This window comes from Chrysemys picta, chromosome 6, assembly GCF_011386835.1.
Source record: "Chrysemys picta bellii isolate R12L10 chromosome 6, ASM1138683v2, whole genome shotgun sequence".
Taxonomy (NCBI): domain Eukaryota; kingdom Metazoa; phylum Chordata; order Testudines; family Emydidae; genus Chrysemys; species Chrysemys picta.
This window is the reverse complement of record NC_088796.1, coordinates 110,572,505-110,596,919: the sequence shown is the minus strand read 5'-3', so window position 1 is coordinate 110,596,919 and position 24,415 is coordinate 110,572,505. Positions and strand designations below refer to the sequence as shown.

The window sequence follows — 24,415 nt, the reverse complement described above, 5'->3', positions numbered from 1 at the left end:
AATGGGTAGAAGAGAGTTGCTTGGTGTGACCGGGTCAAATGCACCCCTGGATTTCCAAAATGCTGTTCACAGCCTCTCTCACTCCATTTGGAGAGCAGCCCAGAGAGGCTGCTGGTTTATTATCTATTCTCAGTATGAAAGAGCAGGGAGATGCCTACACTTAAAATAATATGCTCCAGTGTGACTATTTCAAAATTGGAATCAGCTTACAATACCAAGCATCATTACACATCTTTAGGATAAATATAGAAATTAGGCTCATCTTAAACTCAAAAATCTGAAGCACATTTTTAATAGCATTTACCAAATAAGTGTTAAATTAGCCCATGATTCTAACCATGTGTCAGTAAGTTTCAGTGTTCCAAAATATTTGAATATAGACAAACACTAAAGCCAAGTTCTCATGTACCCTAACCAAAGCTAATCAGATTTGATTTTCATAGGTTAGTAAGATTTCACTGAAGACCATTTTTGTCTCCTGAAGAAAGACGTTTCAAGAAAGTGGCATTTACTAGCTGCAGAGTGATTCTAACATTTTTGAACACAATACTGCAGCATATTGAGACAAAGTAGGTAAGAAATTCTGTAAATAAGAAATTAATTTACTATTGCCAAGAAGCTCCCTGCAGAACATGAAAATCGGATGATTCTGAGAAACAGTGGGAGGACAAGCCTCTTTCTTGGATACAGTCTAATTATACATGTGGTTATAACTCTGGCCTCAAGAAATATTAAAAGGCAACAAACAAGGACATTAAACAAGTTGCATATGTTCATTTATGGCACTAGTTCATTGTACTGTCCTCACTATCTATAGAAGCAGCACTCCCAAAGACAGCAAGAATCCCAACATGAAATTTATTCCTGAAATCTGCTCTAGGACTTCGAACAGAGGCACTGGTTGTTTTGTGGATTGTGTACATGTCTTCTTGGGGGAAAACTGCATTAAACAGCCTAAGAACATTCTACTTGCCCAGGTGAAATATTTTTTTTCCTTTGACATGTGAGTAAAGTATAACTCCTTGAGGTGAAGGGCAAGTAAACAGATTTTGTACTTGGGTTAGAAAGTTTTCCTGGGCATTTTGCAAGACTACCATATACTGTATCTGAAATTAGAATGTGTGAATCAATGCCACCATTTGCAGTGACCTTGTGAACCCATTTGAAAGCATGAATGTTGGATAGGTCTAAAATACTCAATTTCAACTTCCCAAATGTAGAAATGCCACACTGAGAAAATAAACAGATCCTTAACTGATGCTGGGGAAGAAAATCTACGCACCTTGATATAGGCCCAGGAAATAGGCAATATAGCACTGGAGCCCCAAGGGGCAGCACTAATTGTACCCAAAGGGCATGCATCCTTATCAAGCTGTAGCGCAACGACAGGATGGGTAGGCAGATAGGGCACCAGATGATTCTTCCTGAAACACAGATACATTGATTTTAAAACAAACACATTGCTGAAACATTTTGGCTAGCTTCAGAAGAGGATTCCCACTCCTTTTTTAATCTGTCAGGACTATCAAGTATAGAAATGCACTTTAATGATTTCCATGCCAGTCTACATTTCCTTTATCATTCACTCCAAATAGAATCAATTGCTGTGGTGAGTTTTGCAAGATGGACACTAGTCCATCAAAGATTAGACTGAAGATAGTTTACTTCAAAAATAAATCTGAGCTGGTAATCTAGTGAGAGGTTCCATATTAAATTGCCAGTTCCTTACCCATGCCTATTTACTGTTGCAAATGTAAGCCCAACACAAATCCTTGTTCTTTCCTAGACTGGTTTTTGCCCGGATCTGAGCACAGATTATCAAGACTACAGCAAAATCATGCTGTTCCCCATGTCACTCCATTATTGCAATGGCTTTCCTTATCCTATCTATTTTGCTTATGTGGTGTAACTATTATCAGGACCAAACGTTTAAGACCCTTCATGTTGGAAGAAGTCAACGGGTTTAACAAACAGGATGATTGTCTACACACACTTGCTTACACAGTACACATTTTCCATGTGGAGCATGGCCTAGGGTTTCATTATTTGCAAACTAAACACCATGTCATTGCACACATTATTCTAGAACAATGGAATTCTCCCCCTTCACCGTAGAATCATAGAATCTCAGGGTTGGAAGAGACCTCAGGAGGTCTCTAGTCCCACCCCTGCTCAAAGCAGGACCAACCCCAACCATCTCTGCAGACTGGTATTTCCCAACCCGAGGAACATTGGACTAGTCATTGGGGATGGGTGAAAGGAGAAGAAATGTAGAACAGAGAGATGCAGTAAGGGATGGGGTAAGTTTAGGGTTAGAAGAAAGACTGGGAAAGCTGTACAACTCCAGATGTGCACCCACAATCAACATTTTATAGCAGTTGTGGGTAAAGTATGCAGTTTCTCCTTGAAAGTCACCAGCCTTTCCTCCCTAAGTAGGCCCTTTAATGCAGCTGACCATGGCTGCAACTTGCATAGACAGACTCCAGGATCAATATCAGCCCACCTGCACAAGCTTCTCTTCCCTACTGCTGGGACATTCCTTATAGCTAGTCAAGGAGTCACCAGTAAAAGACTCCACCTACCCAGAGCAGCATGTAGCCTTCTAAGGAGTAAGAGAAAACAAAAACAAACAAACAAACAATATGAAGTGAACAAGAAGTCTAGAAAAGAAACTTCCAGGATACTGGATTGTGCAAGGGGACCTATGGGAGCATCCATCTGCTAATCCATCACAAAAAGATGGAGAATCGCTACCACAGGGAGGCAGATTTGTTAGCAGCATTTAACTAAAAACTAACTTCTGATATGCCTGGCTCCAGAGTCACCAAGGGGTGGTTGCTTGTTAAGACTCTAATGCACTGGCTGAGGGATATGTGAGCACAGTAGTGATATGAAGACAACAATACAATGCCAGTCTTAAGTGCCTTAGAATAGAAACGTACACAACAACTGCCAAAACTAAGCCTCTCCCAAATCAGTGCTAGTGGCCCTTACTCTCAATAGAATTGCTATGTACAATTAACTAAGGTCCCTTCTCCTCCAAAGTAAATTTAAGAGCTAGAGCCTGATACTCACACTCCAATTGGCCCCATTCCAGGTCCTCCTCCTCCATGGGGAATGCAAAAGGTTTTGTGAAGGTTTAAATGAGAGACATCAGAGCCATAGTCTCCAGGGCGACACAGACCCACCTGTCAGAGAATCACCACCAAAAGCTCAAATGCTGTCTCCGAAAATATATTTTTCATATACAAACTGATCTCATCACTGCCATTTGACACTCTAGGAGAAAGTTGCATCTGTTAATGACCTATCAACATGCTTTAGTGTCATTTCTTCAATTTGTGCTGGTTTTCTATGCAAAAATGAGTCTAAAATTATTAGATTAATTTTGTTTTCCTTTACAAGGTCATATCCATTAAGTATAGGAAGGTTTAGCATCTTTTACAAATGTTAAATTCCTAACTAAATGTGTAACAGACACCTAGATCGGATAAAGGACTTTAGACTTAAAATTCTATTTACTGTTCTGGCCTTTCAGATACTTTTTATAAACATCTTTGAGGCAAATGAGAACATTACAAATAATTCTACGCACTAGACTTCTGGTCATTCAGCATGTAGCCCATTTTAAATTATATTTGTAACATATAGCAATTTCCTGCATATCTTTATGGGACCTTAGTGAACTAAGTTTAAGTATCTTTGGGATTCATTGTTTTAAGTTAATGGTTTTGTATGATTGTGTTCTACTCCATGGGGGAGGGCTACCAAAGCTCTATGAGGAACTAAAAACAATAGGTGGTGATTAAGACAAACCAGCCAGGTTGTAGCCCTTCCAGGGAGGTATCAGGGAGGAAGCCTTGCATATAGTATTTCAAACTGGATTCTCCAAAGACTAACAGACAAAGAAATGACGTTTGGATAAAAAGCTCGAGTTTTAACTTTCTCAGGGCCTTTCTTTTGATCCAACAAGTCAACAGGACCGTCAAAGAGGAAACAACACTTGCAAAGGGATGGAAGGACTTGACCTGTGAGGGCCTCATAAGACTGATGGGTGACCTCTGGTAAGCTTTTTTGTATGTAGTTAGGTTCTTTTATTGTTTTGAATATGTTTTCTCTCCAATACTTTCACCTTAATAAATGTGCTTGCTTATAAAGAGCTGTGTGATAACTTGTAACTGCAGGCAGTGATGCTGTTCACAGCCTCTGGAGAGAAAGCAAAGCATAGACACTGGGCTGTTTAGGCCGCCTGGCTTCCTGGAAATATCACAGTGCAAGGCAGGGGTCTGTTCAGCCTTGAAAACCCTGGGTCAGGAAGTAGAGAGATGCTGATTTCTGCCCTGAACTGTGACAATATTTTTTACATCCAATTTCTACTGGCGTTTTTGGTAACCTCAGTTTCTTTCCAAACATTTATGGTATATCAGTCTTATGGTGAAGTTGTGGTAGAGTTGAAAATGTGAGAACTGACATTTGTTGTTTCTCTGGAAGTTACCACCACCAACACCAATAAATAGCTAACATTGGTTTAACAGATTCACACCTGGGCATTCATGTTTGCACCATCTAGGTAAACCTGGCCTCCATGTTTGTGAATCATCAGGTCACACACATCACTGATATCCTCTTCAAACACACCATTGGTGGATGGGTATGTGATCATGATGGCTGCCAAGTTATCTTTGTGCTTATCCACCTTTAGAAAAGGAGGGAATATAGAAGGTTACTGGAGGGTCACAAAGTTCTCTTCAGCAAAATCCTTTATAAAAATCAAGTAGTTACTGTCACCACCACAAGTGTTTTACATGCTGAAAACAAGTTTACCCATCTCATCCAGCAAAATCGAAACTGCCAGTCACCCTCCCTGGCACATGATCTTGGTGCTAAGTTGTAGACTTTGGGGAAATTTAATGATCTCTAAGAAAAAAAAATCTTTATGCAAATTTTCTATCATGACAAATGTCTGGTTACTGAAGTGAAAGCTGTTGAGCTCTACTTTTCCTTCAGAAGCATCTATGTAGAAATGTTTGATCTTCACCAAGACTAATTTAAACCAACGATAGTGAGGGAAAAGTAGTATGAAAAACAGTTACTTGCCTGTACAGCAATGGCCATTCGAGATGTATGGCACACACATCCATTCCATCATACAAGTATGTGTGCACCCAATGCAGTAGAGTCAGAGACTTTGCCGGCAGTACCACGAGGCAGCACATGTGCCCCTGCCATTCTTGTGTGTGGAGCCAAGGGCATAAAAAGGGGCATGACACCTTTCACACAACTGTCAGTCTAATACCCACGGTACCAGGGAAAGTGGGACAGTTGTGGAATGTATATGTGCACAATACATCTCAAAGAACAACAACAGTTACTATACACTACTACAGGGAAGTAAACAGGTTTTTTTTCCCCTCCACCCTGTAGTGAGGTGGTGTGGCTCTCTGCCGCCCCGGAGAGGGAAGAGCCCGTCCGGAGGCCGGAGTGGGCGGAGCTAGGGAGCTCTGAGCCCGCCGCTCAGAGGGTCAGGCGGCGACCCGGAAGTATAAAGGCTCGCCCTCAGAGCTCAGTAAGGCCCCAGCCACCAGAGAGACCAGACGTCTCCAGCCTACCTCGTGACTGGGAAAACTCTGTGGCCCAAGGCGGCCACCAGGACTGGCCGGGCCTGCCCTGCGCCCGCTACCCGGGAGAGCTGCCAGGCCTGCCCTGCGCCCGCTACCCGGGAGAGCTGCCAGGCCTGCCCTGCGCCCGCTACCCGGAAGAACCTATGGTGCTGGACCCCCCAGAGGACAACACCCAGACCCAGGTACTACCCGAGGGGGAGTCTGGAAGTAGCCCGGGGGCAGCCAACCCTAGTCTGGCCAGGATCCCCACTGACTATGCAGTGGGTCTTCTGCAGCTGCTAGGGCCCCGGGCTGGGACGCAGTGGAGTAGGCAGGCCTGCATCCCCCCTGCCACCCCACTCACGGGTGGCAGTCTCCCCCTCTCCCAGGCCTCTGGAGGCTTGGGGCCTACTGTTTTTGCTCAGCCCTGACTGAGGGCTTGAGCTCTGACTCTGCACTGCCCCGCCCTGACCTAGGGCCTGGGCCTGCTATTAATTGTACTGCTCCTGCTCAGTCCTGCCTGAGGGCCTGAGCCCATGACTCATTGTTGCCCGTCCTGACCCGGGGCCTGGGCTACAGTGTTTATTTCAGTTAGCGCAAGGGCTGCTGAGGGAGATCCCCGCGGACAGACTAATTCCCCGAACAATAAAACTCTATGTAGTGAGCTGGTGTAGCTCCCCGCCGCCCCGGAGAGGGTCGATCCCCAGTTAACCCTTGTACACACTCCCTTGAGTGATTATGCACAGATACATTCCACTGCAGGTGATTCACGAGCAGTTTCCTTAGAGATGATAGGACTTGAAAAGAGACTACAACACTGACTTTCCAAAGATGGCATTGCCCCGGGAAGCTGGAGTGACAGTGTAGTGTCTGAAAAAAGATATGTACCAACGACCATGTTGTTGCTGCTTTGCAAATGTCTACTATCGGTATGTTACTTAAGAAGGCTGATGAAGTGTAACGAACCCTAGTGGAATGGGTTGTTGTTCTCTGAGGAGAGGAAACCTTGATACAGTCAGAAACCCAGTCAGATATATGCTGGGCTGTAACTGGTTGCCCTTTCATCCTTTCAGTGAATCTCCTATACTTTTTGTAGCTGAAAGATTTTGTTGCTGTCCAGATAAGGATAAAGCCCTCCAAATGACTAAAGTGTGAAGCTTCTCTTCAGTTTTGCTAGAATGAGGGTTTTTTGGGGGGAAAAACAACACTGGAATATGAATGGTCTGAGGTGAAATGCAGATACAACCTTAGACATAAGCTTCAGGTGTAGCCTAAGAAAAACCTTACTTTTGTGAAATGTCATGGAGATGGAGTCAGCTAGCAGTCTCAGCTCCAACACCCTTCTTGTGGAAGTAATTGCTACCAGAAAGGCTATTTTCATTGACAGCAATGATAATGAAGTTGTTGCCAAAGGTTTGAAAGGGAAACCCATTAAACAGGACAAAACTAAATCCAGGTCCCATGGGGGTACTGGATCAGAGACTGGAGGGTACATACGAATAAGACCATTTAAAAGTTCTCAGACAATATTAAAGGCAAAATAGTGAAATATCCCCATGGAAATGCGGTTTTGGGCACCACATTTTAAGAAAGATGTGGACAAACTGGAGGGAACCAGACCTATAAGAAAGTTTAAAAAATTAGGTATGCTCACTCTTGAGAAAAGATGACTGAGTAGGGACCTGATAACAGTCTTCAAATGTATTATGGGCTGTAATAAAGAGGATAATGCTCAATTGTGTTCCATGTCCATTGAAGGTAGGACAAGTAGTAAGAGACTTAATTTGCAGCCAGGGAGATGTAAGTTAAATATTAGAAAAAAAAAAATCTTATTCTAGGGATAGTTCTGGAATAGGCTTCCAAGGGAGGCTGTGAAATCCTCATCACTGAAGGTTTTTTAAAAACAGGTTAGACAAACACCTGCCAAGGATGGACTAGGTGTATTTGGTCCTGCTTTACTGCAGGGGGCTGGACTAGATAAGCTCTCAAGGTCCCTTCCAGCCCTATACTTCTATGAGCTCTAAGGCAGAGATCCCTATTTCTTTGTCCTCATGGAGAATGGGATACAGCTCGGACATTTGTCTCTCACACATCTCTCGCCGAAACAAATGAGGCAACTCTTGTGCTTATCAGTGACACAGATAAGCCCTGAATGTGGTACATTTTTTCAATCCAGGAGATTTCTGCATGGCAATCCCCCCCCCTCCCCCCCGCACCTTCCCCACCCCAAAAGAGCTATTAACAAACTAAACTAGAACTATACACAGGAGAAAATCTCTTTCGAAGCTAACTGAGGCTCAAGAGTGGTGAGGAGCCCCAACTCTTGTCATGGTGGTAAGAAGGAACTGAGAGGAAGGCGGCGGCCAGGCCCTTTTTATGCCTTCAGTTCCACACACAAGGATGGAAGTGGCACATGTGCTGCTGGCAAAAGTCTCTAACTTGAATGCATTGGGCACGCACACATCTACAGTGGAATGTATATGTGCACAATCACTTGAACGAGAAACGTAAGTTTAATCACATTTGAGAGAGATTTTAAACCAGCTGCACTCATTGGTTAACAAAATTGGTCTTTCAATTTTCTAGGAAATTGGCTGCCAGTCTTTTTTTCCTTCAGTGGCAATGATGCAATAATAATTTCAATACCTAACAGCTCCAAAATATATTTTAAATATATTCTGTTACTTCTTTAGCTTCATCTGCAGCCAATCTATTCAGAGATGCAGAGGCAGTTGCCTAGCAACATCTTACCCAGCCATGGGACTGCTCTTCAGTAGATGAAGGTTAAAGTGCAGCTACAAATGTTTGAGAATCACATGAATATGCTTCATTCACTTCAGATACTGAACACAGGAAGGGGAGGGGACCCCAACAACTCTGCCATGAAAAAAGCTACAATGTACACTCTTTCAACCATTTCTACACAAAGGATCCCCAAATTTAAAGAGGACTTATAAGTTTAATGGCTTGTGTCTCAAATAGAAAGAAAAGGAAGAATGATTTATTCTTCTTTTAAAGCAGGTATCTATTTATTTGCACCATTTTCCTGCATAACAGAAAATCTGATACAGCTGCTAACAATCCATTATCCAGAGGGAAAGTTTCCACCCCCAAAATAAACAGCAGATATGACACTCACCATTGCCTTTAGATGGGCAATATCAATGTTTCCATTTTTATCCACCTCGACTGGCTGAATCTTCATCCCTGCCATATGGGCACTTGCTGGGTTGGTACCATGAGCAGATTTAGGAATAAGACAAACCTGAGTGGAGAAAAATGTAAGTTCTAATTACACTGACCAATCATGAAATCCCAATGCAGTAAAACCCATCAAAAGGTGCATTTCATTATCAGACCTCCAGAAAAGGTACAAACAGAAGTACTACTTGTATTACAAGAATTCAACACAATTTTCATACAGCAAAATGTTTACATAAATTGCAGCATCCAAAACCCACTACCATATTAACCGTTCATTTACTGAGTATTCCTCACACTGAAGGCCACTTTTGAAGAACACTTCCATTATAAGTTTCTGCTCACAAAATTGGGGTTGGGGTGCGGAAGGGGGTGAGGGCTCTGGTTGGGGGTGTGGGCTCTGGCGTGGGGCCAGAAATGGGGACTTCAGGGTGTGGGAGGGAGCTCCGGGCTAGGGTGGGGGAGTGGAATGCGGGGGTGGGGGGGGTGCAGGCTCTGGGATGGGGTTGAGGAGTTTGGGGTGTAGGAGGGTGCTCTTGGCTGGAACCAAGGGGTTCGGAGGGCAGGAGGGGGATCAGGGCTAGGGCAGGGGTGTGGGAAGAGAGGCAGGTTCTGGCTGAGGTTGTGGGCTCTGGGGTGGAGCTGGGGATGAGAGCTTAGGGATGCAGGCTCCAAGCAGCGCTTAGCTCAAGCGGCTCCTGGGAGCAGCGGCATGTCCCTTCTCTGGCTCCTACGCAGAGGCGCGCCCAGGCAGCTTTTTACACTGCCCCATCTGCAGGCACTGCCCCTGCATCTCCCATTGGAGCTGGAGAGGGGCCATGCCACGGCTTCCAGGAGCTGCGTGGTGCGACCCCTGACCCTGCTTCCGGCTGGAGCGCTAGAGCAGGGGTAGGCAACCTATGGCACGGGTGCCGAAGGCAGCACACGAGCTGATTTTCAGTGGCACTCACACTGCCCGGGTCCTGGCCATGGTCCGGGTAGCTCTGCATTTTAATTTAATTTTTAATGAAGCTTCTTAAACATTTTAAAAACCTTATTTACTTTACATACAACAACAGTTTAGTTATATATTATAGACTTATAGAAAGAGACCTTCTATAAACATTAAAATGTATTACTGGCACGCGAAACCTTAAATCAGAGTGAATAAATTAAGACTCGGCACACCACTTCTGAAAGGTTGCCGATCCCTGCGCTAGAGCAAGGCAAACCCCAGACCCTGCTCCTCAGCGGGAGCTCGCGAGCCACCTTAAAATGGCTCTGGCACATAGGTCGTAGTTTGCCCACCCCGACCAACATCCATTGATGCTGCGTTAGTCTTCTCTGCAAATCATGAAACCAAGTCTTCTTTTATACACAGTGATGCCTGTAAACCTCAACTCTGGATTAAACAGATTAAGTTTATAATTAAAACGAGTATGTAAATAATGCTACTTAATTTAAATTGAGTTAAAGTAGCTTCTAATGAAGTGCCTTACAGTCAACAAGTAACATGCTTTCAAATTAAATGAAGTGCTGCAATATTTAAGATTTCTGCTTTTACACCATATAATTACAAAACAAATGTTAATAAAAATAGCTCATTTTTTAAAAAATGAAATCTGAAAAAATAAAAGAGAATCTACTATGGCACCAAGATAACTGTCCTGTTTGTAGTGACATATAAAATGTAACATTTAACAGCGCCAGGTGTACTGAAAAGAATGTAAGGGGCCCAATTCTCCACTGTACTGCACCTTATATAGTCATTTGCAATTGTGCTGCACAATTACAGAGTGGGTATAGAAAGCTACATTTTGGCTGGGTAGTGTTTTACAACCACTTGTTGTAAAGTGTAAATGATTAGATGTGATGGCTGCTTGCATCGCTCAGAATATTTTCCCCACAAGGGGGCACCAAATCAAAAGGAGGCTTACTCCGAAGAGAGCTTTTGGTCAGGGTTCTTTTGCTTTCATATTCAGCCACTGCAAAAAGCCAGATACCCCATGGCTGTGCACATCACATTTGAACTTTAGGACAGCCGTAGATAACAAGATACAGTGCCAGCTTTTACAGAAACTGGGAAAGAGATCAAACATACCAGATTATGTAGAAAGAACAAAACTTGTGTGTATTTTTAAGTGAAACACCTATCTTAGGCTCGCTGGAGAAATGTAAGCACTGAAGTACCTTTATATAAAAAAGAAACAACGTGAGACTGACACTGCTGTGTAACAAGTTTCAAAGAAGTCCAAGTGTTCATTTCAATTGTCAAAGTTTTTCTAATCTTAACAAATGCTTCCTTCCTCATCATACTAAAGTTTATAAGAAAATATAGTAGGCATCCTGCTGCTAGGAAGCTGACCCTGACAACCTGTCTCTTCTCCTCTTGTACTCTGTTCTAATCTTGAAAGCCTGCCATGGGCTCTCTTTGAATATTGAACTCCACACAGATTGTACCTAGCTGCTTTCCAGACACAGAAAGAAAATAATTTTATCCTTCACTGAGGGATCCATTATCAAGTGGCAAAAACATTAACATTACTTTAAAATGGTCTGATTTAAAATCTTAGTGCCATGGAAATCCTAAGAAAGAAAAAAAGTAGGTGAATATTCTGTCCAACCAAGACCAGAGACAGTTTTTGCTGTCAAGTTGTTGCTTCCCCAAAACAGCAATTCTGCATTAAAGCTATCACACCATGAACTGCATCATAGACTGCACCATATGCAACAGAAAGAACACAGTTTTAAAGAACATTAGTATATTCCACAACGTAATGTACTACCAGTCATTTTCTTGCAAAATTATTTTGATTTCACTAATACTTGGCACGTGCTGATCCGAATAACTTTAGAAAGGAAGCTCCTTCAAAAGGCTGTCTGCACAATTATCATCCTTCCTGGATACTTATGAGCACAGAGGAACTCAGAGGTATACAGAGAACTGGCTTGGGTATAGTCTCTAATAGAAAGCAGACCAGAAGAAAAGAAAGGAGAGCAGAAGAAAAGCAAAGGATAACAGCAAGATAGCAATCTTAAAACTCACATTTCATTTTAACTTCAGCTGCTGTTGAGCAAGCTCTCATGTAAATAAAACCTGAAACTGCAGTAAACGATTGTCTCCCCTGGTGATAGATGAAATTCAGGTATCCATGCTGATATTAAATCTATCAATTAGATCTATCAGCTGCCTTCAATACACTGGCCATGAGGCATTGTTCACTCACTTTCAAGCCCGAACAATAGATGACTGACTATTGCTCTTTGGTGATTTCATTGTTTTATCTAGAAAGATCCTAGAGGGTAGCCCTTGGCTCTATGGGCTCTCTCCCATGGGATTCCACCTTATCACCCCTCCTGTTTGAGGCTGAGCTAGTTAGGCATGAGTTGAAATGTTTTCAAATATGATTATACTGTTTTCTCCGTGTCATCTCACTCAGACTGTAGGATTAAGTATTTCAGTGCATGGTAGCAATTGAGGCCTGGAGGAGAGTGAGCTGGCTGAGGCTCCATTCAGGGGTTTCTGAGGTGATTGGGTAGGATGGGGAAACTGCCACAAGATAAAGCAAGGACTGAGGGCACATCTGCTATCTGTCAAATTCACAATGATGGGGGGAGGAAAGTGTCTTGTTAGACTTCCCGCTGCTCTTAGAAGTCATAGTATACAGTTTCTCAGCCTGTAGATTGAGACCAAGTTCAAGGTCCACCTGCCCCTTTTGTTATGGCTAGATGGGAGGGAAGTCTCAAAAAACTTTCTATGTTAAGATGGGGTCACAGTATGGAAAAGGCTGAGAACCCTGGATATAATAGGAATGAGCAGGACAGCTTTATTTGCCCTCAGCTACATCTGGTCAGGCAGTTGCAACCCTCTCAGGTGTGGACTTCATTACCACCATCCCATCCTTTGTCCACTGAAAAATCTACACTATCCAATGATGTTCATACCTAATGCTATAGACAGACATGACATTCCCTCCAAAACAAACCACACATTAAAATTTTTTTAAATCTGTTCAGGTTATGATGTTACTCTTTACTGCAGGGGTGGGCAAACTTTAGCCCGAGGGCCACATCTGGATGAGGAAATTGCATGCAGGACCATGAATGTAGGGCTGGGGCAGGGGGTTGGGGTGTGGGAGGGCGTGCAGAGTGTGGGACGGGGTGTGGTGTGCAGGAAGGGGCTCAGGGAAAGGGGTTGGGGTGCAGGATGTACGAGGGGGCTCAGTGCAGGGGGTTGGGGTGTGAGGGTGCAGAGTGCAGGAGGGGGGCTCAGGGCAGGGGGTTGGGGGTGCAGAAGGGGTTCAGGGTGCAGGCTCCGGCCCAGCGCCGCTTATCTGGAGCGGCTCCGGGGTGGCAGCAGTGTGCAGCGGGGCTAAGACAGGCTCCCTGCTTGCCCTGGCCCCGTGCCACTCCCAGAAGCGGCTGGCACCACATTCCTGTGACCCCTGGGGGAGGGGGAGGCAGAGGATTCCATGTGCTGCCCTCGCCTGTCAGTACCTCCCCCAAAGCTCCCATTGGCCAAACTCCTCCCCCAGGGCTGCAGGGACGTGGTGCTGGCCGCTTCTGGGAGCAGTGCAGGACCTGTGGCACCACAGGGGTGGCGATCCCGCGGGCCAGATCCAAAGCCCCGAGGGGCCGGATCCGGCCCACAGGCTGTAGTTTGCCCACCCCTGCTTTACTGCCTATTCTAGTCAATAGCATAATGGTTAAATATGATAAGAAAATGTTCTTCTAAATGCCTGCTATGTTGGTTAAGCTGTTTTTTCATGTTCTTCCATGTGCCCCTTAGGGGATCTGAGGTACCATTGTAAATTGTTTATTATTAGATTTATTTTACAGATAAATAATTGCCCACTATTTAAAACTATTTCCCTAAGAAGTAGGGATTTTCCCCTTTAATTCTATGAAAGAAACATTATTATATCAATTTAAGGGTGTATGTTGACAGGAAGGAATTCTTTTTGGGGGTATATTAAGTTTATGTTATGAATGCTCAATTTTAGTAGTGTTAAGACAGTAAGGCTAACAAGTTGTGTCCCAGGGCTCTGGAAGTTTCAGATTGAAGACATGCCAGTATCAGTCCACTCCCGTCCTGCACCCCCACTTCACTCCTAATCCCTGCCCTCCCCTCCCACGCCCCACTTCACCCCTGACCCTCCCCTCCCGCACCCCCCTTTTCCCCTAACCCCTGCACTCCCTTGTGGTCCTGGCCTCCTGCACCTCCTCCTCATGTGGCACCCCAGGCACTGGGTGCAGCCGACCTCCTATCTCCAGCATGTGGCTGCATGTAGAGTGCAGCCCTTCCTCCTTCGGCCCTTCCCACCAGCCAGGGCACTTAGAGACCTGCCGCTGCGGTCCTAGCACCAAGGAGAGCCTGCTCCGGTGAGGGTCACAGGGCCATGATCCTGCGGGGAGTTGGGGCTGAGCACCCTGGGCTCTGGCTGCTGTACCTGATCTCTTGGGGGGGGGGGGTTGGGGGGGGAGGAGGAGGGGGGGGGGAACCTGATGCCGCTGGGCCCAATCCTGTGCTCCGCCCATGGGTGGCATATATAAATGGCTTGGGGAGCCTAAGCCTCCCCAAAAAAGACTGGCCACACAGGAGAGCAAATGCTGTGGATACCGCGTGGATCACTTCCCTTTGGAGGTGTGCCAGCCCACTGCCTCTGTGGTGGAGAGGAGCGAGGAGTGGGCAATGGGGCTGGGGTGTGGCAGGGGGAAGAGGCAGAGAGGAGCAGATGGTGGGGGTGGCCTTGGGGGAGAAGAGGAATGGGTGCCGGGCCACGGTCTGGGTGCCAGTGGCTCCTCCCATTTCTAGGGAGCTTTCAGCGCTCGCATGTAAGCCTCTCTAAAAACGGAAGACTCACTCGCCGCTTATGGTGCCACCCCATTGTTGCACCCTGGATGGCTCTGCACTGTGGGTGGCTGTCCCGCTTGCCCCACCCTAGTAACGGCCCTGGTCAAACCTGAATTTACCTTTGGTACTTGTATGGCTCCTATTCTTGTAGTATTTGATCAATACATAAAATAATTGTGGGACTATCACCACAACACATTGCGAGGTACAGAAGTGCTGTTGCCCTTTGTTCTATATAGGGAACTAAGGCACAGCCTAAGTGACTTGGCCAGGGTCACCCATGAAGTCTTTGGCAGAGCAAGGACTCTAGGTTTCCCAAATCTCAAGCTACCAACCTAATCACTGGACCATTCTTCCTCTAGAACGTATTCTCCAAACCATTTGCTCCACAAAGAGTTATGTCTCAGACATATTTTCACACTTACATTTCTATGACGTTCTCCTTTTGCATTTAAGTAAGCTTTGATTGTAGTCAATCCAGCATATTCACCCTGGGCCCCACTGCAAGAACACAAAGCCATTATAAAGTATGAACTAGAATGTCCGTGTAGTACTGTTTGTAACATTAAAACCATTCTTGCTCAAGCCATTCTTGGTGGATTTGATCAAATTTAAGTAGTTGATAAAGAACAAATATAATCTATGTTTTAAGCTGCACCTGCACAGGAGATACAAGACAAGTGCACACAGTTTATCAAGCGTACTGGGTGAAACATATTATAGTGATGTCACTAGCTTATTTTCTATCAGCACTAGGACTGCAACAACATTGTAGGTATTGAATAGATTCCCCGATTTCTAACCACACAATACTAATTTAACTAACAAAAAAATAAAAAAAATACAGCTAGTACAGAGATGCTGTTCCATCAAGAATAGAAGGCCTGGATAAAGCATTACAACATAACAGACATCCAGCACCTGGAATCCCTTTACAGTCATTTAAAGAGGCAGAAGACATTATTTCAGTATATTTGGCATGAAATGAGTGATTATAGTTCCACTACATTGGATCGTAACAGTGCTCACTGACTACTACAGTAAAACCCTAGAGATTCTCTAGCCTTATAAAACCATGCATATTAATGAAGAGCATTTTCAACAAGAATTTAAGTTATGTAGTTGCTGGCTTCTCCAACAGTATTCAAAATAGCACTATTCCAAGAGCTTTGCTGATATGCTTCTCAGAACGTCCACAACACACCTAGTTCAAAAAAGCCCAACCCCCTGGCTGTGGGCCCATCCCTATTCCCTGCATGGCAGCTTGTTGCACTATTAGACAGTAAAAATCAGCCCATGGTGAGACTGTCCGTGGACAGAAATTAAGGGATGTTATACTTCAGTGCTCAGCTCAGGTGGGTTGTAAGGAATTAAAACACTTCATATTACTCAATCAACTGCCTCCACCCAACCCAGAGAAGAATCACATCCAACTAGCTTCTCAGAAGGGATGGTTATAGGCCATTGTGTGGCATTTGGACTGGGGGACCAAATGTTTATCAAGATCACCTGTGATGTGAAAGGAAACGTTCATGTATCCTCTAAACACTGAGAAAGAATTCATTATGTATATGCCTGAAGTTATCCCGTTATTTCAATGAACAAAGTATTCAGGTATGTCTGACATTCCTTACCTTTAAGATGAGAGGGCCAGTTTGAGTGACAGGTCAACCTTTGTCTTAGTTTATTTTAGATCATTTGGGGGCCCCAATCTAAGTCTCTCTCTATTTACTGATTCTAGAAAGAGCCTTCCTCCTGCTAATGCTATCAGAAAATGATAGCAGCAGCATGGAGGCAGTATTTGCTTGAGAACATGGCTGCTTCAAAGAGCAACAGTGATCATGGGGCTGAGGGAAAACAAGATTAAAGCACCCCAAGTTTGCCCCAAAGAAATCTAAAGAGGTTCAGGAAAGGGGTGGGATAGTACACCTGGAGCGATCAGCTGGCCAGTACACACCTGTCACTGTGCTCCCCTGCTCTCATTCCACCAAAGCAACACAATCACCCCCGTGCTCACCTCTAGTTATTACCAGCAGGGCAGATTAAATGGCTCACCAACCCCTCAAATATGAGATTTGGCAAACCACCCTTGCCCATTTGAAAAGGGGACGGTGAGAGTCGCTTAGCCCTGTATGAGAGTCTCTCCCAAGCACCACTACCCCCACAGATTTCTCTGTTTGAAGCAGCACTTGTCTAGCCAAAGGCTACCTCATCCATAGGACAAGCTCTACCTCGAAAATGAAGAGAAGAGCATTAAAAACAAAGAAGAGACTCCAAACATCTAAGTGAACTTGAAAGGGGGGAGGGAAGGGAAGATTGATCTGTCACTCATCTTGACCCTCAAACGTGTAGAAGAAAACATTGCCAGATTAAGCTTCTCTAATACTATTGCCTCAATCAAGCCTCAATGCCCGAGTCTTGCATTCAGGCAGTATAGCTGTGGAAGAAGCTAACCCTTAGATCCCCTCCAATTAGGGATGCCCACAGCCCATTGTGTATACTCACGGTACATATCATTGGCAGTGGTGAGGAGCAGCGTCTCTGGCGATTCCCCTGCCCACTCAAGTTTGGCCCCAACTGGCCTTCCATCATGATGGGGTGGAGGGGGTACAAAATTGAGTGAGTGATATTATGAACTGGTGCATGGAGGCTGCAGCACCGCTCAGGTTGTCCCCACAGTCCCTGTCATGATGGAGGTGCAGTGGGGCCATACTTGAGTGAATAGTGCTTCTCCTTGATGATGCCATGGGGCCGGCTCCTTCACCAGGGCTCTCTTCAGGAGCCTGCCTGACCTCACCCCGTTTCCAGCACCTTTTCACCCTCTCAGGAATGCAGAGTGACACAGTGCCTGGGTGGGCCCTGCTGAAAGGCAGGGCAGAGCATGGCACAGACTTAGCAGGAGAGGTGCTAGGGCCAGTGGCTCAAGCAGAGATGGCTCCACAGGGATGGACGGTGTGTACCATGTCAAAGATGTCTGGGAACACTCCTGCCTCCAATCCTTTGACAACAAACCATTTTCTAGAAGCAGAGATTAATTTTTTGTTAAGCCACGTCAGGGAGTGGATGTCTAGTGAAAGAGCCCCCACCTGTTTGGTTGGAAGGAGATTTTGTCATAGCCTGTGATCTCACACAGATCCCTCTCGAGCTCCCTGAAAAGTTGCTGGTACCCTTGAGCCTGGTCTAGAGGCACAAAGGGATGGATATTAGCAAATTCTTTCCATGTGATAGGCTAAAGGGGAACAAAAAAGAAAGAAATACTGAGCTGTAACAAGAGATTGAGTTTGTAAACAATGTGTTTGGAGTGAAAAGGGTTAAGGGTGAGGGAGAAGACCAGAGATACTTAGGTCTCTGAGTAATGACTTTCTGCTGTTAATTTGAGCCTCTAAACTCTGATTAAGTGGTGCTGATGGTGTTTTACTCCCAGAACTCCATAGGAAAGCACTGTATGGGGCTCCATTGTGTTAGGCACTGTACAAACAAGTAGCCAACAGTCTTTGCCCCAAAGAGTTTATAATCCAAACAAACAGGGTGGGGAAAAGGGATGTAACAGAGTGAGCTATGCAACAGAAACAACTGCCATGTTAGATCCACAATTTATTGGGGGGAAGGGTTAATTAGGAGGGATAAGCTAAATGGAAGGAGAAGGGATAGAGGCAAATCAGGGAGAAGAGGGTAAGAGGAGAAGGTGTGGAGTGCAGCCAAGGTAAAGAGACTGAGGGAGGGGGAGGAAGAGGGTTGGAACAAACAGCCAGTCAGCACAAGGCAGAGAAAGTCCAGTCAAAACTATAGAAAGTTCTCTGAATGCCTGAAGTTCCCTGCTTTGGCTGCAGCTGCTCCTACCAGCTGGAGTCTCTGGCTGGTTTCATTGACTGGTTTCAGAAATTGAACTGAAAGGAGACTATCCTGTCATATGGTGACCAAGTAACAATAAGGAGATTGTTTTGGATTTGGATTATTTTTATTTATTATTATTATTATTATTATTGAGTGCTTTCATTACAGTAGTGTCCAAAGACCCCAATCGGGATCAAGATCCCATTGTGCTGGGCACTATACAAACAGTAGAGACAGACCCTGCCTCACAGAGCTAAAAAAATCTAATTCTTTAATCCTACCTATGTTCTTAACACCACATTCATAACATTTTAGGGTAAGATTTTCAAGAGGCCTTAAGAAGCATTAGGTGTCCAAATGCTATGGAAATTCAATAGGAGTTGGATATCTAACTCTTTTAAGCATCTTTGAAAATCCCAGACAAAACTCAGTAAGAAAGCATGTAGAAATATGTTAAATTTAAACAAGACAAAAGTTGTCATCTTTACCTTATCCCTGCCCCAGCAAAATTACTTTCCTATAGATTTGGAATGGAATTTAAAAAAAAAAAAAACCCTCAGTGTTGGCTCAACTCTGCTCCAATTTAAAATCCCACTCTAAAACATTAAAGTTTAGGTCGTTTAAGACAATAAAATTCAGTGTTTACATGTACAATAATAGGGACTGTGTCCATTTGACTGACTAGGCAGTTTACTCTGGGCTGGTCTTAAACAAGGAATAATTCTGTCAGATGAACTTACTGTAAGTTCAGATGAACTATTAAGCTTCATTGTGCAGGATCCCTAAAAAATAATAAGAATGTATTCAGTCACTGTTCCTCCAAAGAGAGACTAATAATCACCTGATTTTATTTATTTTTTAAGAAAATACCTACCAAAGGAATCATGCTGTGAACAAGGGAAATATCTTTGTTTTCTAATCTTTTCATATACCGGACAATATTAGTTTCAGAGTGATAGCTGGAGGGAAACAAAATGTGGCATTAGGGCAAGCAGTTTAACTACACAAGCTGGATGACCCATAAAAAAGTGCTCCACTATAGGAAGTGACTAAGAATTCACAATGGATAAGAGCCATTTTCTTTTTGTATTTAATTTTAGTCTTTCATAAAGAAGATATGCAGACAAGTACCTAATACACCAGTATTTCCTGGCTAGCCAGTCAAACCAGAATATTTAGTTCTGATTAAAAGTATTTAGTACATCTCCCTTACTGCCATTAGGTCATATACCATCATCATGAATATAGAATAAAACTGTTCAAATCTTCTGACAAAACTAAGTCTTAAAATATTACTCCTGGGGGAATTCTGCACCAAAAAATTAAAAAATTCTGCACACGATATTTTAAAATTTTGCAAAATTCTGCAAATTTTATTTCTCAAAACAACACTATATAATCATGCCAGTTTCAATTATTTTAGGGTTACCATATTAAGTGTCCAAAAAGAGGACACTCCATGGGCCCTGGCCCCGCCCCCTGCCCCAGCCCCAGCCCCGCCCCAACTCCGCCCCTCCCCTGGACGCTTCGCCCCCCCTGCCCCTCTCCCTCCCCCTCCCCCGCTTCCCGCGAACATTTGATTCGCGGGAAGCCCGAAGCAGCAGGCAAGCGGGGGTGGGGGCGGGGCGCGAGGAGGTGCGGCCCAGTCCGGCCCCCCCGGCCGAGCGACTCCCACTGGCGGCCGGCTGGCCCAGGCCAAGCGGCTCTGGCCCTGGAGTCTCCCGCCCGGCTTGGCTCGGGCCCTGGGGCGCCGGCCTCCGGGCCCTGGCCGAGCACCACCGGCCCTGGCCCCGCACCGCCGCCGCCGGCCCGGCCGAGCACCGCCGCCCCCGGCCCGGCACCCGGCCCAGCACCGCGGGCCCCGCACCGCCGGCCCCTCCCTCCCTATTTTCCTGGACATGTCCAGCTTTTTGGGATTTCCTCCCGGACGGGGATTTGAGGCCCCAAAAGCCGGACATGTCTGGGAAAATCTGGACGTATGGTAACCCTAAATTATTTTGGTAATTTATTTCAAAATACCTATCAGCAAGGAGGTCTGTAACAATATAGACAAACACAAAAATTCCCCTAGGAGTAGAGAGCTAAAGAAACCCCCACAACAACCCAGTTCCTGTTTCTCTGCCCCCTCCCCTCCAGAACCCAGCCAGGGTGTCAGACACTGTAGCGGGGTGGTCCCCCGCTCCTGCCTGGAAGGGCTTAAAACAGCCCTGGCAGAGGGCTGCAGCTCTAAAAGCTGGGCTGATTGGGGAAGTAGCCACAGCTGACCTGTATAAAAAGGCTGTGAGCCAGGAACTCGACAATCTCTCTCTGTGCTGCAGGGAGCTAGAGACACGGTACCTGAGTGGAGCAGGGCTGGGGAAAGGCAGAGGAGCTGGGGAGCTCCAGCCTGGAAAGCCCCAGGCTGCGGCCTAGCATAAGGCCAACAGGTACTGGGGGTTGCAGAGGGCAGCCCAGGGGTAGGCCAAGGCAGCAGGTCCAAACCCTCCTTGCCAGTGATGAGTAGACTGATACTGCAGTCTGCCCCAGGCATGGGACTAGACGGTGACTGGCAGTAGCCTGATACTGAGGCGAGGTGGGGATAGTGGGTGGGGGTTCCCCAGGGAGGGGAGACCCTAAGACAGTGGGGTTACTGCCAGGGGGCAACACCCCAGGTACAAGGGCACCGGGGTCCAGGGAGGGACATGGGGGCCAGAGGACAGGCAGATCACCAGCCTGCAGAGGGTGCTCTGGGCTGGAAATTGAGCTAATTCCCAAAAGAGACCAGCAGGAGGTGCCGCAGGGGTGAGTCCACTCCTCTACAGACAGACACTCACACCCCTCTTCTCCCTGCCCGAGCCTAGCCACTCAGACCGCCTGTCCCACAGAAGCCAGCTTCAAGGACCCCCCAGCCCAGATACTCACACCCTCTACCCTCCTACAGCCCAGGGATCCAGAGGGAGAAACAGCCTGATGCTGGGTCCTGGGCTTGCACAGAATTTCCTGCACGTCACCACCTCCTTCCTTCACGGTGTGCTGGGAACCCTCCAGTTCCCTCCCCCTGTCTTCTATTTGCAAGCTAGGCTCTGCCAGGTCCAGGAGCCCTTAGTGGCAGCCAGCAGCACTTCAGCCCATTTCTGTTGGGGAAAAGGAAATTCTGTCCTTACAACATTAATTTCTGCAAAATTCTGTATTGTGCGGTGGTGCAGAATTCCCCCAGGAGTAATTAAATATGAAAATAAGAAGTGTGCTTGTTTGGTAGACAAACACAAGATGGACACAAGCATCTATGGAAACCAAGCTGGTACGAACACGTGCATACCACAAAAGGACAAAAATACATTGCTTAGCTTGGGTCAGACCAGAGCAAGAAGGGTTTGCACAACCCTACAAAAAAAATTTGGAGGAAGATACAAGTGACTAAAAATAGATGTTTAGTATTGAAGTGCTATCTCAGGATGAACACTGGACTATAACTAAATGGATGCTATAAGGTGATAGTCTTCGGTACAACCTTTTCAGAGTACAAAAGAGGGAAGGGTGGGAGGGCAGGAAACATGTCAAATCTCTATACAAACTGAAAATCTGCAGTGGGAATAAATGTCACAAACCTGTTGAATACTTGATGTGTCAAGAATTTGGAAGTCCTCTTAAATGCAGTACTCAGAATGCCCCTCGTTTCTTCTCCCATACTCTCAGCAACCAATTCCTTTGACAAGTAGAGAAATATGAAGTGATTAAATAAGACATCTTCACAGAAAAATAATTATATTTCTTCTCTCAACAAGTTACACAGTTATCAAAGTTAGCTGAAATACACTGCCATTTTATTACCAATATGACCGGTTCTTTGAAGCACATACTGTACTTTTATCAATGTACATACCTGTAAAGCATCCATAACACTTCTGGCATTATATAAAATAAAAAAAATTAACAGAAGCCTCACTAATTCACACTAGAGGAGTACTATTGCTAATTACCAAAGACTGTGGGTGGAGTCAGTGTGACATACTTCCTGCAGGCCACTGAGGGAGCACTGCCAAACCCCAGGTTCTAATCCCAAAAATAAGTAGTGCCCCAAAATACAGGATGTCCAGGTTAAACAAGGGAATTAAGCGGCATACTCCCAGAGCATGGCATTACTCGGTAACCCTCATCCTGATCTCTTCAGTAAAAGAGAAATCTGAAATTACCATTTAATTGTGCACTGACAATGTGTTCAATCCTGTACAGCATACAAAATACAGACAATCCCTGCCCCAGAGAGCTCACTATCTAAGCCAAACTAGCAGAGTTCACAGGAGGAATGAGGAAGTCCAGAGAACTGAGTGACTAGTTTTTTTTAATTAATATTCTTGACTCACTTGAATATAGTTTAATACATTTTTGTAGCTCATTGAAGTACAGATTTTATATGCAGTAACCCTTCTAAATATTTCTAGATTATCTATATTGTACTTACAGATGAAGATTCACACCCAAAAATCCACAACAAGTCATCCAGGTCTCTCTCAGTTACAGTTTCATCAAGTGACACTCCAATCTATGGGGGGGGGGCGGGGGGGGGGGGAAGTAGCAGCAGTTACTCATAGTTCCCAAAACCAGGGATTACATTACATGTGTTCTGGTTTTGCACATCACAATATACGATCTTCATTCCATTTTTTGTACCTGAACCATTAATATTTCATTTACAAATAACTTCAGTTCCTAAAACTACAATATAATTGTTATATTCATATTATTTCTTGCTTATTATATTCTTTTTTCTTCCTAAACCATACCAGGTTCACTTTACGGTTTCAGGGCTTGAGATTGCTATCCTGAATTTAAAAATAATTGGATTACATATTTAATTATATTATGGCTATGCAGTTCTTACCCATTTTATATGTCACAAAGGGGACATGGCTTCATTAGGCTCTATGTTCCTACTGATCATGTTGAATGATTTGCAATCAACTTCTGTTTATAGTTATCTTTAAATATGGCTACAACAAAAACAGCTGAAGTTTGGAATTTATTTATATAGTACAGGTTTTAAGGGTCTTTCCATGAAGTCCTCAATGAGTATAACAAGTTCCCACCACCGGTGGGAAAAAAAACAGTATTAGAAAGACATGAAGCAAAAGACAGCAATTTTGGAAAATTCATTAATATTCAGTATGCTGCCAAGCAATTCCATGTTTTTATATCCCATTTTAAAGTATTTTATGGAAAAAATTGTGGAGTAACATATCTGAGCTTGCTAGAAAGACAACTTCTTTAAAAAAGCTTTTTCCTTTCTTCATAGCCACCATACTACTTAATGACCGAAAATTCTCAATGCACAAAAACCATGCTGAAGATTTGTGAAAGGTTCTGTGACTTACTGTGCCATCACTATAAATCCGAAAGTTTATGTGCCGCTGACCTGCCCTGTCAAAGACCTCCTTGACTGCACATCCACACTGGATCTTCAAGGTATCAAAGAACAGGTCATGCTGCAATGTGTGACCTGCTCGCTTAAGACCTAAAGGAAATAAGTTAATTCCATTTATTCCATGCTTCATTGGTTCCTTCTCCCCACCCTCCACATCTGCCTCTTACGCAAGTACTATTTTAACAAGAGGCACTACACTGAATGCATGGGACAGTAAAATCTAGCAGGATTTCTACCGAAGTGCAATTCTGCATGTAATATTTTATGTCTGAGCTTTCTTTATAATGTACATAGATACTAAGAGAACTGTTGCTGAACAAGACATTATTAAATTCAATGTAACAGAGATAGATCTTTGTATTTTCTCCTCCACTGTCAATATAAAAAAAAAGTGTAGACAAATCTTTACACAAATATAAAGATGCACGTATTCCTGGAGTTTGGCTTGGAACAGGAGAATTCCAAAAGCTTAGACCTTTCCTGTGATCGCACAAGTCTTAAGAGTAGGGACAAGCTGCAAGTACAGAGGATTTTACATTGTTACTC

The 24,415-nt window shown here is 44.6% G+C and overlaps 1 protein-coding gene and 1 long non-coding RNA gene across 6 annotated transcripts in view; one reads left to right on the top strand and one right to left on the bottom strand.

Moving 5' to 3' along the window:
• Positions 1–24,415, bottom strand: part of GLDC (glycine decarboxylase) — a 100,141-nt gene that overhangs the window by 8,041 nt on the left and 67,685 nt on the right. For all 5 annotated transcript variants that reach the window (XM_065550538.1, XM_008169320.2, XM_065550539.1 and 2 more), the window contains 11 exons: positions 23,820–23,959; positions 22,910–22,990; positions 22,056–22,153; positions 19,343–19,427; positions 19,209–19,250; positions 17,721–17,863; positions 15,060–15,135; positions 8,740–8,865; positions 4,544–4,696; positions 3,076–3,188; positions 1,283–1,424 (listed from right to left, as the gene is read on the bottom strand). In XM_065550538.1, the coding sequence (XP_065406610.1) occupies positions 1,283–1,424; positions 3,076–3,188; positions 4,544–4,696; positions 8,740–8,865; positions 15,060–15,135; positions 17,721–17,863; positions 19,209–19,250; positions 19,343–19,427; positions 22,056–22,153; positions 22,910–22,990; positions 23,820–23,959 (1,199 nt within the window). The remainder of the gene's footprint in view (positions 1–1,282; positions 1,425–3,075; positions 3,189–4,543; positions 4,697–8,739; positions 8,866–15,059; positions 15,136–17,720; positions 17,864–19,208; positions 19,251–19,342; positions 19,428–22,055; positions 22,154–22,909; positions 22,991–23,819; positions 23,960–24,415) is intronic.
• On the top strand, positions 818–24,215 carry LOC135972437 (uncharacterized). The gene is made up of 3 exons (XR_010588902.1): positions 818–977; positions 3,974–4,064; positions 23,741–24,215. It is a non-coding gene; the product is annotated as an uncharacterized LOC135972437 (long non-coding RNA).